Source organism: Panthera tigris, chromosome B3 (genome assembly GCF_018350195.1).
Source record: "Panthera tigris isolate Pti1 chromosome B3, P.tigris_Pti1_mat1.1, whole genome shotgun sequence".
NCBI classification, from domain to species: domain Eukaryota; kingdom Metazoa; phylum Chordata; class Mammalia; order Carnivora; family Felidae; genus Panthera; species Panthera tigris.
This window is the reverse complement of record NC_056665.1, coordinates 108042507-108056583: the sequence shown is the minus strand read 5'-3', so window position 1 is coordinate 108056583 and position 14077 is coordinate 108042507. Positions and strand designations below refer to the sequence as shown.

General features: G+C 36.7%; 1 protein-coding gene across 1 annotated transcript in view; it reads right to left on the bottom strand.

Annotated features, from left to right (window-relative positions):
- Positions 1–14077, bottom strand: part of SYT16 (synaptotagmin 16) — a 120221-nt gene that overhangs the window by 89611 nt on the left and 16533 nt on the right. The window contains exon 2 of the mRNA XM_007095217.3: positions 3759–4425. Within this exon, the coding sequence (XP_007095279.2) occupies positions 3759–4281 (523 nt within the window). The 5' untranslated portion in view covers positions 4282–4425. The remainder of the gene's footprint in view (positions 1–3758; positions 4426–14077) is intronic.

The following is a 14077-nucleotide window of genomic DNA, read 5'->3' as shown; positions in this document are numbered from 1 at the left end:
TCAGCTCAGATCATGATCCAAGGGTCATGGGATTGAGCCCCACATGGGGCTCCACACTGGGCATGGAGCCTGCTTAAGATTCATTCTCTCTCTCTCTCTTTCTCTCTCCCTCTCTCTCTCTCTCTCTCTCTCTCTCTCTCTCTCTCTCTCCCCTCCTCCTCCTCCTCCTCTCTGCCGCTCCACCCTGCTCACACGCTTTCTCTAAAATTAAAAAAAAAAGTTATAGGAATCAGGACAGTGTGATATTAGAGAAAGAATACAAATATAGATTATTGGGAAAATATAGAGTCCAGCAATAGACCCACTCATGTATAGATAATATATTTCTGACAAAGATCCCAAAGCACATAATGGAAAAAGGATAATCATTTCAACAAATGAGATAGGAATAATGGACATCTATATTGAGGGTGGGAGGGAAACACTTTCATCCATACTTCACATAATATTTAAAAATTACCTCAAAATGTATATCCCTAAATGTAAAACCCATATCTCTAAAATTTCCAGAATAAAACACAGAAAAAATGTCTTTGTGACCTTAGGCTATACAAAGATTTCTTAGATATGATAACAAAAGCACAATTCATAAAAATAAAAAACTTGATGAGATGGATTTCATGTAATTAAGAATCTCTGCTCTTCAAGGGACACCATTAAGAGAAGGAAAAGACAAGGCACAAAACTGGGAGAGAATATTTGTAAATTGTAGACCAATAGAAAAGATCCAGAAATGTATCTCATACTCAGAATATAAACATAACACTCAAGTCTTGAAGATTAAAAAGCAGTTCAATAACAGTGGGCAAAAGATTTGAAGACTTTACTAAAGAAGCCACACAGATGATAAATAACTGCATGAAAAGATGCTCGAAGTCATTAGTTATTGGGGAAATGCAAATTAAAATCAAAACAAGAGTTAAAACCTATGAAAGGCCTTGAGATTTTATCCTACTTGCACACTAACAACTTTGCCTGCTACAATTTTTATGGATGTTGGCAGAAGACATAAGACTTGAGTCAGAGACAAAGGATGTTTTATTACAGTACCACATACTACATGAACATCACATTCACGTCAGTCCCCCACTCTCCAAGTACTACGGGGGCGATGCAGAGGCAGGCTCAGATAGATGCCCAGCATGGAAGCGATGTCACAGCCAAGGAAGACCCAGCTTGTGAAATCTCTACCATTTGCAAGCAAATCTGCCTAAGCTTTGCCCTGAAGTGAGACATTATCTTTATTAGACTGAAAGGCAAACAAATCTTCTCTCTGCTCTGAAGAGAGATGCTATCTCTATCTTCCAAGGCTCTTTGTCATACAAACATCCTTGAAAAGATAGTCTAAAATAAGAGGCTGTTTGTGACTTTGCTCATAGGACAGACTGGAGACCAGAGGAGAGTGATCTCCCAATAAGAGCTATCAGTACACACCTGTGAGAATGGCTGAAAAACATTTTATGATAACACCATGGTAAAGTGAAAATGAGTGACTACATTAATTTTGGGAATGTGAAGTGGTATTCAGATAACAGCAGAATTTCTTAAAGTTAAACATATACTTCCCATATGACCTACTCCTAGGTATTTACCTAGTTGAAATGAAAACTTACATTTGCACCCAAACCTGTTTCGCAAATGTTTATAGCAGCTTTATTTACATTGCTAAAAACTGGAAACAACCCAAATATCCCTCAACTGATGAATGGATCAACAAACTGTGGTGCATTTATGCAGTGGAATACTACTCAGCAATTAAAAAAAAAAAAAGAAGCAGCAAACTACTGAAACACACAGCAACATGGATGAATCTCAAATGCATTACTGTAAGCACACAATAAAAGAAGCCAGATTCAAAAGGCTACCATCTGCATATTTCCATTTATATAGCATTCTGGAGAAGACAAAATGATAGAAAGAAAATGTACCAGCAATTTCCCGGAGCTGGTGGTAGAGAAATGAGTACAAAGGGACTTGGGGGAATTTTTTTTGAGGTGATGGAATGGTTTATACCTCAGTTGTGGCAGTGGTTACAAGACTGTGTATTAAAACAGAGCCATATACTAACAGGGATGAATTTTACTATATGCAAATTATAACTTGGAAAAGGGAGAGGAAAAAAAGAGAAATAATATGTATAAACTCTAGAATTGGACTTCCTGAGCTGTGCCTCTTTCTAAATACGGATCTTGGGTATATTCACAAGTTCTCTAAGCATAATCTTCTCAACTGTGATGTGAGAAAAATAATAGTATCTATGTCTTAGAGTTGTTAGCTTACCTTGTTGTAATGATGTTCCATCATTAATTATTATTTGGTGTCCTATTATATACCTAGCATTATGCTTGATGTTAGGGATACAAAAATTAATCTATGATGTGGCTCCTGCCTTCTGGGAGGCTATGATCCACAGAATAAACATCCCCTGAATAAACCAATAAACACATTGTTTTACTGCCATTAGATTATTACAACAATTACACAAATTTTAAAAATCCAATTTCAAGCAACTATTAAGCCAAATTCATGTTAATCATTTTAAATACAGTTCAACTTTAGCAAGAATTTTCTAAATTAGGAATAGAAATTTCAAGTCAAATCTAAGAAATCCTATTGGTTGCCCAGATGTTTCTAAAATTATCTCTACAGATAATTTTTAAAAGCTGGAAATTGAATTTATTTATAAGTTTGTCATATTCAGAAAGAATATCAGCCTCCCTTGTTTTTCCAATTTATTCTAGCATTTCAACATTAATTTAAGTAAGAGTATCAAGAAAGTACTATAAAAAGAATATGAAATTATGTTTCCTCATTTTCTAAGATTTCATGTATCTGGATAAAATGTTTCCTTAAAAAGATAAAACTAAGAGGAATCACTGAAAATGGATGAAGAGGCTGTGGTATTCCAGAAAAGTCTGCTTCCCCCAAAAAGAAAGGAATTAGTGACATCACCTTTAAGTCACATAAAAGATCCAAGAATCTTGGTGATATATGTATGCATTACAAGCACACATCACATATACACACCCAACACCTTTCTTGGCCTGTCATGTACCTCTGTCCCTCAACCAAGTCGAATGTTCTTACTTCAGGCTTAGAGCATTAGAAACATGAGAAATTCATGCCAGGACATACTATAGCTACTTTTACAGAGTTAATTACATTTTCACTATATTCAACATATCTGACAGGATAAAGCTCTAAAGACAGTTTGTTGTAAATGTGTCCTTTCCACTCAGGGCTTAAAGAAAATCAAGCTATTCTTATTTCAGAGGTTTCCTATCTACTGTCATCTCACATCACGTCTCAGTGAAACGCTGTGAAAAGTGTTCTTGGAGTGTTATCAACTAAAAATTTTGCAACAAGTATGGCTTTTTGCACAGGATTTCACACCGAATAATATAGTAACATCTAGAGATTCCTAACCAAGTGAAAAAAAGAGAACATTTTAAATGATCGTTTAAAAAGCATGACATATGCACAAGGGCTTCTCAAACAGAGCCCACAAACTTGTTTTCACCATTTTGCTTGCTCTGAACTATTGTTCTGGAGTATGGAGCCCACAAATACAGATCTCCCAACGTTTTATATATTGAAAATATTCCTAAGGAGTATATCTCTCAATAAGAAGCCAGTGTGTGGAAACGTTTAAAGAGAGAGAAAAATAAAATTCATATGATAACTAAAACAAGTCAAAATAAAATTAGTAGAAATGTCCTTTGGCAGAACCCAGAGAAATTAATCACTGGCTACCTTACCTTGCATTTTTCCATTAACATTTTCTAAAATACCAGAGAGCTGGCTGTCAAAGCTGTGCTGAAGACCACTTCTTTGCTTTTCAAGGTGACGTTGTTCCTCAGCAATAGAAGAGAGCATATGTGGTGGCTTTTGGTCATCAAGGGTCTGACTGGGCCACTGGGACATTATGGAACAGGAGTCCTTTTCAGGTTGGCTAAGTCTGGGGCTTGAACTTTGAGCAGAGTCCTGCAAATCACTATTACAACAGGAGAAATGATCCACTTCAAGAAACAAGGGATTTTCATCCTCTTGACGCCAATCATTGCCTTGTTCTTCATCTTCAAAGTAAGCTTCCTGAATCTGAATATCATCTAAGTCCTGGTCTAGCTTTTCACTTAATTTAGAGTCTTGCTTGTTTAAGTTAACCAGCGAAGCAGATAACATATCTCCTGCTTGCTGGAGAGCTTCATAAACCCGAGATATCCAGGAAGAGAGAGGCTGGAAGAAGTTCTGACCATCCTGGGACGCCATGGCCAACACCATGGCCAGCTATCTGATGTCTACAAGTCCACTTGTTCAGTTCCTTCAGTACTCTGGACTTAATGTGAACTACAGAATAAGCATGATGACAAATTAAATTGGAGATCTCTTAATGGCTGTGAATAGTTCACTCTCAAAACTTCTCAGCTGAAACAGAGGAAAGAAATACTTACACCTATTAAAGTAACAAACTCAGACCCATTACCAGATAACCTATAATCAATGTCAAACAACATTTGGAGACAAAAAGAGATCATCATTGAAGTCTGAAAGTAGCTAGATAAAAATGACTGTGGAAATCTAAATGTAGATTATTTCAATGCCTATTCACCTACTCAGGCATGTGCAAAACTTCCATCAGCAGTAATGGGCTCTATTCATGTGGACTGAGAGAAGTCTATCCCCATAGACCATACTTAACAATGTGAAAAGGATAAATGAATCTTCATTAAGAGGCAGTTGGACATGACATTTCAAAATACAAGAAAGGTTGGATGCTTCATCTACGAACCTGCAGATCCCAGTGAGCAGGCTAATAAGCATCTCTGCTTCATGACACAAAGATTTATCCATTCAAAGGAGATGTGTGCCTGGAATTAAAAAGCTTTTAACAGATCTTAAAGTAAGATTTTATATTTTTGTGCAATTTCTAGAAATCATTTATATTCGTGGGGAGCAAAGAACCACTGCAAAACAGAGTGGCAAGTGGAGTATGCAGCTTACTGGAGACAGGATCCTCGCATCTGGTTGCCTTTGTCTGTGTTCCAGCCTCCCCAAGACCTTCCTCTACAGCCTGCAAGATTCCTGAGAGACCTTCCTTCCCACAAGATTCACAACCTGAAGGAGGGGGCTATAAGGACATCAACATAGCAACAGGGCACAACGAAGATTCTAGAGCTAAACATCTATACTTTTATACACATGCATGCATACAAACATATACATAAATTCATATACATATGTATGTGTATTGTGTGTATATATATACACACACACATATATATACATATATATGTACAATATATGTATACATATGTGTGTGTGTGTATATATATATATATATATGTGTGTGTGTGTGTGTGTGTGTGTGTGTGTGTATGTGTGTGAATATTTATATATATCTTATTGCCCTAACAATGCTCATCAACAACTCAGGATGAATGCTATAAATGATGGCAGAGCCTAAATTCACTGATTGTGCTTAACTACCCCATCTCTTCTATAGCAATAGCTTCCTTCTGACTCAGTCTACCAGCACTCCTGTATATTTCAGGCTTCTTGACCTCAGGCTACTGCAATTGATAGGATTGCCTACCTTCTCCTAAAATTTTCCTTCTAGCTTTTTTTTTTTTTTTTAGTTTTTGTAATAGCCATTCATACATGCATTGATTCATCAATAAACAATACTCATCACCTGGGAGAGCTGATCCATCCAATAAGGCTCAACATTTTTGTATACAAAATATACATCTCCAGCCCTTAGCTCAATCCCTCTATATAGGTTTGTATCCCTGGTTACCTAAGCTAGTGGTTCACAAACTTTGTGGGAGAATAACCTGGTAATCTAATTTAAAAAAGAAAAGAGTCTCAGACTGGTTGAAGGAATACACCCTGGATCTTTTTATTTTTGTCAAGTTTCTCAGGTGACTCTGACACACACCAAAGTTTGAGAGATGCTGATCTGAGGAAAGAGCTACACTTGGGGGTCTCACCAAAATCTCAAATTCAGCCATCAAAACTAGCACATAACTTTTGCTACTATAAGGGTTCAACACCCTAGACTCACATCTGTGACTTTCTCTTTTCACCTCTGCTCCCTTACATTCCTTACATTCCAAGTTCTGCTAGCTTTAGGTCTATGAAGACCCTTCCATTATGTTTGTAGAGTGATCACTTTTCCTACACTCTAATCTTCCCAGATATTACATACCTAGTTGGTTTCCATCTCAAATCTTCTCCAGCCTCAATCCATCCCTTGAGGTTTGCTCACCATAACCTGACCTTCAATCAGGTCTATTGTCTGTCTCCTCCCCTAGAATAGATATTCCTAGAGGGCAGGGACTGTAGGTTTTATTCCCTAGCTTATCCACAATGTCTAGAAGTGTGCTAAGTATGTAGTCAATTCTCAAGAAATGAACTAATGAGTGCTATTTAATATTGTGCCTAGAATAGTGTGTAGCATAAAGTGTGTACTCAAATTCACTAAATTCATGAATAGACCTCAGAATTGTTGAAAACATCTTAACATCACCAGACAAATCCCCTGCAGGGTATTATAAAAGGGTTCTTTCAGCATTTCTTCCACTCCATTTCACCACCCACACAGTTTTTGTTTGTTTTTCCTCCACAAATATTGTGCCTCAGTTGTGCTTCAGATGATCACAGACCTAGAAAGTTCCCTGAGAAATCACTGGGTTTAGCTTCTAACACTGTCTTTCAGTACTTGAAACATTTTAAGATGGAGATTGCATATCTTCCTTAATAATCCTTTCTATTGTTTTATTACACAGAGAAAACTTTATTTTAATATTCAATCCAAAATATTTTAATTTAAGTCAGGGTTTTCTCATCCAATCTTTGAACTAGTAACAGCCTCTGTTCTTTTTTTTCCCCACAAAATAGGTTTATTTTAGAAATTTTAGGGAAAAAAGATAAGCAAAAATAAAAGAGGTAATAAGGCATAGTCTCCATTACCCAAAGATAACCAGCCTTTTATTCTATGTCCATAGGATAATTTTTTATACATATAATTCATTGTCAAGTTAGCTTATATACAGAGTATACAATGTGCTCTTAATTTCAGCATAGACTCCCATGATTCATTACTTACATACAACACCCAGTGCTCATCAAAACAAGTGCCCCCCTCAATGCCCATCACCCATTCTCCCCTCACCCCTGCCTCCCCATCAACCCTCAGTTTTTTCTTTGTATTTAAGAGTCTCTTATGGTTTGGCTCCCTCTCAATTTCTAACTACTTTTTTCCTTCCCTTCCCCCATGATCTTCTGTTAAGTTTCTCAAATTCCACATGAGTGAGAACCATCCACGTTGTTGCAAAAGTAACAGCCCATGTTCTGGGTCTCATATCTCTTTCTTTTGTAATCTCTGTCTATCAAAGCCTCTAGGCAATTTTTCTAAAAAAAAATAAAGCTTATATCACTCCCCTAGTTTAAAAGGAAAATCAAAAAGAAACCCTACTGAGGTTTTCCTATTACTTATAGTGCAGAATTTGAGCATTGGCAGCCCATCTGTCAAAATCACAAAACTCTGTGTTTATTGATGCAGAGTTCTTTAAAAATTAATTTTGATGCCTCCAATTCACTACAGTCCTCATCTCTCCCTGTTATATGTACCTACTTGCTTTATTCATTTTTATGTAGCCTGCCTGACCCCCTGGAAGCACCTGAATTTTTAAGTCCTACCCTATAGGATAAAGTTCACATTCTTTACGATGGCATACAAGAGAAGAGATGCTCAAAAAATGAACAATCAGGGGTGCCTGGAAGACTCAGTCAGTTAAGCATCTGACTCTTGATTTCAGTTCAGGTCATGATCTCATGGGTTCGTGAGTTGGAGCACTGGGTAGGGCTCCGAGCTGGGTGTAAGCCTGCTTAAGATCCTCCCTCCCTCCCTTTCTCTTTCTCTCTCTCCCTCTCTCTCTTCCTGGCTCACATGCATGCTCTCTCTTATCCAAAATTTAAAAAAAAAAAAAAAAAAAGAACAATCAGCACTACCTAACTAACCTTAGTACTGGAGGGGTCCTAGAGACCTCCTGTAAGTTGCCAACTCTTTAACTGATGAATCACTGGATGTGAGGACTTCTGGGATGTGGAGTCTCAGATCAGTGGCTATTTATCAACCAGTTTGGAAGTATTTCAATTGCTTCACAACTCACAAAGCCATCCCTCTTGTCCTGACAGAATGTCTAGCTCTGTATGAGCTGTTCCCAATAACACTGCCCCACAGTGATAACTTGGCTATTCTTCACCACCCCTCATTGTAAAGTCCTATGTTCCAGTCACACTAACACACTAAGCATTTGTCATAGTAACTGTGCTCTTCCCTGACTTCTGTTTGCTCTGCCCAGATGCCTTCTCTCCCTGGCCTGCCTGGTAGATACTTACTCATTTTTTACAATGAAACTCCTATTGCATATGTCAACACTTCTACAGTCAAAGGTGTGGCCTCAGAGTACTTTAAATGTGTCTTTATGATGTAAGTTTTCACTGGATATGGTAATTATTTGTCAATCTTCCTCTTCCAATGGACACTATTTAGAATTAATAATTCTAGGACCCACACAGGGTAAGGGCTCTTTATCTAATGTTTGCTATGTGAATGAATGAATGAATGAATGAATGTTATTAATGAACATTTTCTTCATCTATAAAGTGGAGTTAACTCACTAGATAACCCTTAATAGTTCCTTTCTGCTTTGAAACCCAAGAATTTACCAGTGTGGGCCAAAAAGCATTATAATATTGAGCCTGGATATATTCAGCATTAAGTTGCCTTTTCAAAGATTGGTTCTGTACCTTTGTCAATAACCACTGTCAGATGATTTTGGAGCAATTAGAAAGGGGCCAAATATCCAATATCCATCTATATATTAAACAGTGTCCAATTGTTATATTCTACAATACTAAAAAAGAAAGGGCACCTAAAGCTGGAACATGAAAAATTACCTACTTAGCAACACTGGAGACATTTCATTTTATACTAAAGCAATATAAAGCCAAAAGAACTAAGTGCTAGCAGAGTAACCAGGGAAATATCTTTGTTTCTTGAGTAAATCTCAACTAGCTTGGTAGAGCACACCAAAGGTAATAGCAGATGTATACCTTGTATCCTAGTTCTTCAGGAACTTTCTTACAGCTGAAAAGACAAACTGGCGTGTGGTGTCACAATAATTATTTTTAAACACATAGGAAAAGACAAGTAGTAAAGAAAAGACAGTCCAGGTCCTTGGATTAGAAGGAAAAATACAGATAAAGTCTGTGGTATCTGAGAAGGCTCACCATTCAAATTTACAGTTCATGATACTTCATTATTCCAAGTATTAAAAAAAAAAAGGTGTGTGTGTGTGTGTGTGTGTGTGTGTGTAACATAAAAGCTCCTACCATAAACATAAGTTTATGGTAAGGAAAGTTTACAGCTTCTCAAAATACTCAGAATAAACTGGCAATCTAATAAAGAATTAGTTAACAACCAACTCACAGGAATAGAAGGTCCAGCATAGGGAATATAGTCAATGATATTGCAATAGCATTTTATGGTGACAGATGGTAGCTACACTTGTCGTGAGCATAGCATAATGTATAGAGAAATTGAATCATTATGTTATACACCTGAAACTAATGTAACATTATGTGTCAACTCTACTCAAAAAAAATTTTTTATAGAATTGGTAACAACCAATAAATAAAAGTGAAAGGAAAACCATTGATATATTCCAGGGGCTACATTACATTTCTTTAAATAGCATTTTAATTAGAATTTTTCTCTATTAATTTTAATTATAAAAGTGTTTAATTAAGGTCATTTTAAACATAGGAAGTAACTAAACAGTAAACATTAAAGAGTTGTTTCTGTAGTGGGGAAAACTATCAAATTCCTGAGTCATATGCTTTGTCATGTATTTTGACCATCCTCACCAAGGGTAATTGTGAGCAGAAAAGGAGTGGCTCCATACCCAGAATAATAATGCTCACGGTCCTTTAAAGGCTGTTAGTTAAATCTTTCTGACCCGATTTTCTATCTAATGACAGATGTTTGGAGGGAGGGAGGAAAGCTATCACCTAAGAAGAAATACTGGTTTCTGGGAGATATGCCTTAAAAATGGATGTTATTTTGGTGAAAGATAAAGTGGAAGTCTGTATGCGTGTGTGATTTTTAAAGGATTATGAGCTCCTGGAGAGAGTCAAACACGTTCTGGGAGAAAAGAAAATGTTTCCAATAATATGGTCTCCAGGTAACCTAGCCCCAAATCAAAATCTTATACAAGTTCATCTACTGAAGTGTGTTAATGTTTAGCCATTTTTAATGGAGAAATCACCTTGGAAAGTCTACTCTTCTTATTTTCTACCAAGATCAGTAGGGCAGTCATAAATAAAAGTCAAGAGTACTGGAATGGTGAAATAGATGAAGGGGATTAAGAGGTACAAACTTCGAACTATAAAATGAGTAAGTCACAAGGATGAAAAGTACAAGTTAGGGAATATAATCAATAATAAATCAATAATACTGTGATAATGCTGTATGGTGACAGATGGCATCTACACCTACCAAGGTAAGCACTAGATAATGTAAGAATTGTCAAATCACTATGTTGTATTAAGATACACTGAAATTAATATAACACTGTATGCCAAATATACTTCAATAATAAAAAAACATTTTTAAAAAATACTGGGTTTATTCAAAGTGGTTCCTCACAGCCGTCAGTTAACTTCCTTGTGTCATCTATTAAATGTGGGTTATTTATTATTGACTTCTTAGACTGGTCATGAGGCTAATTAAGTCTATAATTTTTATGACAATATGAGCAAGAAAACTTATAAACATGAATAATATATGGAGTCAAAATAAGAACTATAAAATGGGCTGTAATCCATCTTTAAATGATTCAAAAGAGACTACAGGTGTTTTCTGTTAAGAGAAAATTTGTTATGTGGGTAGGAATATGTTTTCTGTTAAGAGAAAATTTGTTATGTGGGTAGAGATGAAATAACTTTTACAGCATTTGTCCAAAATGTTTTCTAAATGCTGGAATCTTAAATATAAAAATGGACTACTGAGGATTATTTATGTAAACAATATGGATATAATACAGCCATATTTTTATTACTGGGGCATGTGCAATACAACAGACCCTTTGCCATTGGGCTTTGGTAGGGGACAATTAGCTTAAAGCTAAATGTGAAATTGCCCTATAATCAAAATATACTTTCATCAGTAGATATTGAGAAAAATGAGACTGCATGAATAAAAGCAATAGTAATGGCTTTGAAATCACACAAAACAAGGCTCAGTGTTGGATAATCTCTCAGTTACACCATGGCATGGGGCAAAACATGTTAACGGGGTGCACCTGTGTCCTCATCTGCACTATGGGGAGCACAACCCCCTGTTTTGAAATTCACTGTGGAAATGAAATTACACAACAGTTCTAAAGCACCTAGAACAGAGTCTAGTACACAACAGGCACTTCATATCAGTTATACATGACTAAACCCAAATCTGTGACATTTTAGTATATGTGCTGCTGAAGCGAGCACTAAATCTATTATATTTTAAAAGGTAAAAACATGTTAAACTCTTGTAATCCTTTCCCTAATACGCCAAGACCCCAGAAACACAATACTATCATTATAGCTAATATTTGCCAAGAACCTTACAACATGCAATGTTTTCTGACAACTTCTATGAATAAAAACTTTTTGTGAAAGATACTAGCTTTCCCATTTTATAGTTGAAAAAACTGAGGCTTAGAAAGGGCAAGTGATTTGCCTCAAGGTTCATGCTTATAATAAAGAATGGAATTAGCATTCCAATTCTCCTTTGAATTCCAAATTCTTGCTTTAACCACTACTCCAAATCTTCATAAAATGTCAATAAGAAACCTTCGAAATAAAACATGTAAAGGTACTTTCCTCATAAGTGGCCAATGTGAGTTCAAATTCAGGTTTGTTTGACTCCAAAGTCTATTCTCATTTTGTTTCCACTCCACCTTTCCTACCTATTTCACTAATGAAACCTTTAAAAATTAAAATTATTGGGATTACTTTTCCAAAGTAAGTATAATAAAGGTTTTAAAAATTTCTAAACTACTGCTTAAGTTGAGGAAAACTTATTTTTTTATTTTTTAAATGTTTTTATTTATTTTTGAGAGAGAGAGAGAGAGAGAGAGAGAGAGAGAGAGAGAGAGAGAGAATATGGCATGGGAGGGATAGAGACAGAGGGAGACACAGAATCTGAAGCAGGCTCCAGCCTCTGAGCTGTTAGCACAGAGTCTGACGCGGGGCTTGAATTCATGAACCACGAGATCGTGACCTGAGCAGACGTTGGACACCTAAACGACTGAGCAACCCAGGCACCCCTGAGGAAAACTTATTTTTAAATATATTTTTCAAACTATCCAACAGACAGCTTTGTGTTTGAGCATAAATAATGATATCAAAAAGATCTTAAAAAGATGATCTTGGCTCAACAAGAGTTTTAAATTGCTCAATGTTTTTGCTATTGTAACAAATAGCACCTTTAAGATATTCTCTAAATTTCATAAGCCCATTGAATATTTTGGACCATCTATTATATCCATGAAATGGCCTCCATGATTTTTTAAGAAACATATCTGATTATGTCATTCCACATTTGAAATGACTTACAATTACTTCTTATTGCTTCAAAGTCCAAAATTTTCCACAAGACTTAGAAGGCCATACATGATTTGATCTCTTCTTGTCTTTAACCACTCTCTTTTTGCTCTCTGTTCTTCAGTATCTAACCTCCTCCCTTCACCATCTTACTTCAACAGGCTCCTCCCACTAGCTAAGACTGTGTTCCTCCCTCCAGGCTTCCTTCCCTTGTCCCTCAAAGTCCATCCATCCACTTTCAGGGCTCAGCCTGGTAACCAGCATCCCATAATCCAGCCTCAGTTATGTCCCCCTGAAACAGTCTGTTTTATTCATTGATTGATTGATTGTGCAGGGGAGAGGTGCAGCAGGAGAGAGAGAGAAAATCTTAAGCAGGTTCCATGCTCATCACAGAGCCTGACACAAGGCTGGATCCCATAACCTTGGATCATGACCTGAGCTGAAATCATGAGTCAGACATTCAACCAACTGAGCTACCCAGGCACCCCTAAAATAGTCTCTCTTAACACCTCTGATTCCTTCTTATTAACACTTGTTGTATTAAAATTATAACTTATTTTTTTAATTCCCCCACCCACCTCGCCTCTGGTGACCATCAGTTTGTTCTCTATAGTTAAAAGTCTGTTGCTTGGTTTGTCCCTCTCTCTCTCCTTTTTTCCCCTTTTGCTTGTTTTGTTTCTTAAATTCCACATACAAATTAGATCATATGGTATTTGTCTTTCTTTGAATAACTTACTTCTCTTACTCTCTACCTCTACCATACTGTTGCAAGATTTCATTCCTTTTTATGGCTGAATAATCTTCCTTTCATTCATTCATTTATATGTATTACATATTATATGTTATATGTTATATATTATATATTATATATATGCCACATCTTCTTTATTCATCCGTCGATGAACACTTGGGCTGCTTCCAGTTTGGCTATTGTAAATAATGGTGCAATAAACATAGGGGTCATGTATCCCCTCGAATTAGCAGAGTAAATACTCAGTAATGCAATTCTTGGATTATAGGATAGTTCTATTTTTAACTTTTTGAGGAACCTCCATACTGTTTTCTGCAGTGGCTACAGAATTTGCATTCCCACGATGGTGCAAAAGGGTTCCTTTTTCTCCACATTCTCACCAACACTTATTGTTTCTTGTGTTTTTTTATTTTAGCCATTCTGGCAGGTATGAAGTGACATCTTTTTTTTTTTTTTTAACGTTTATTTATTTTTGAGACAGAGAGAGACAGAGCATGAATGGGGGAGGGTCAGAGAGAGAGAGGGAGACACAGAATCCGAAACAGGCTCCAGGCTCCGAGCTGTCAGACCAGAGCCCGACGCGGGGCTCGAACTCACGGACCGCGAGATCATGACCTGAGCCGAGGTCGGCCGCTCAACCGACTGAGCCACCCAGGCGCCCCATTGACATCT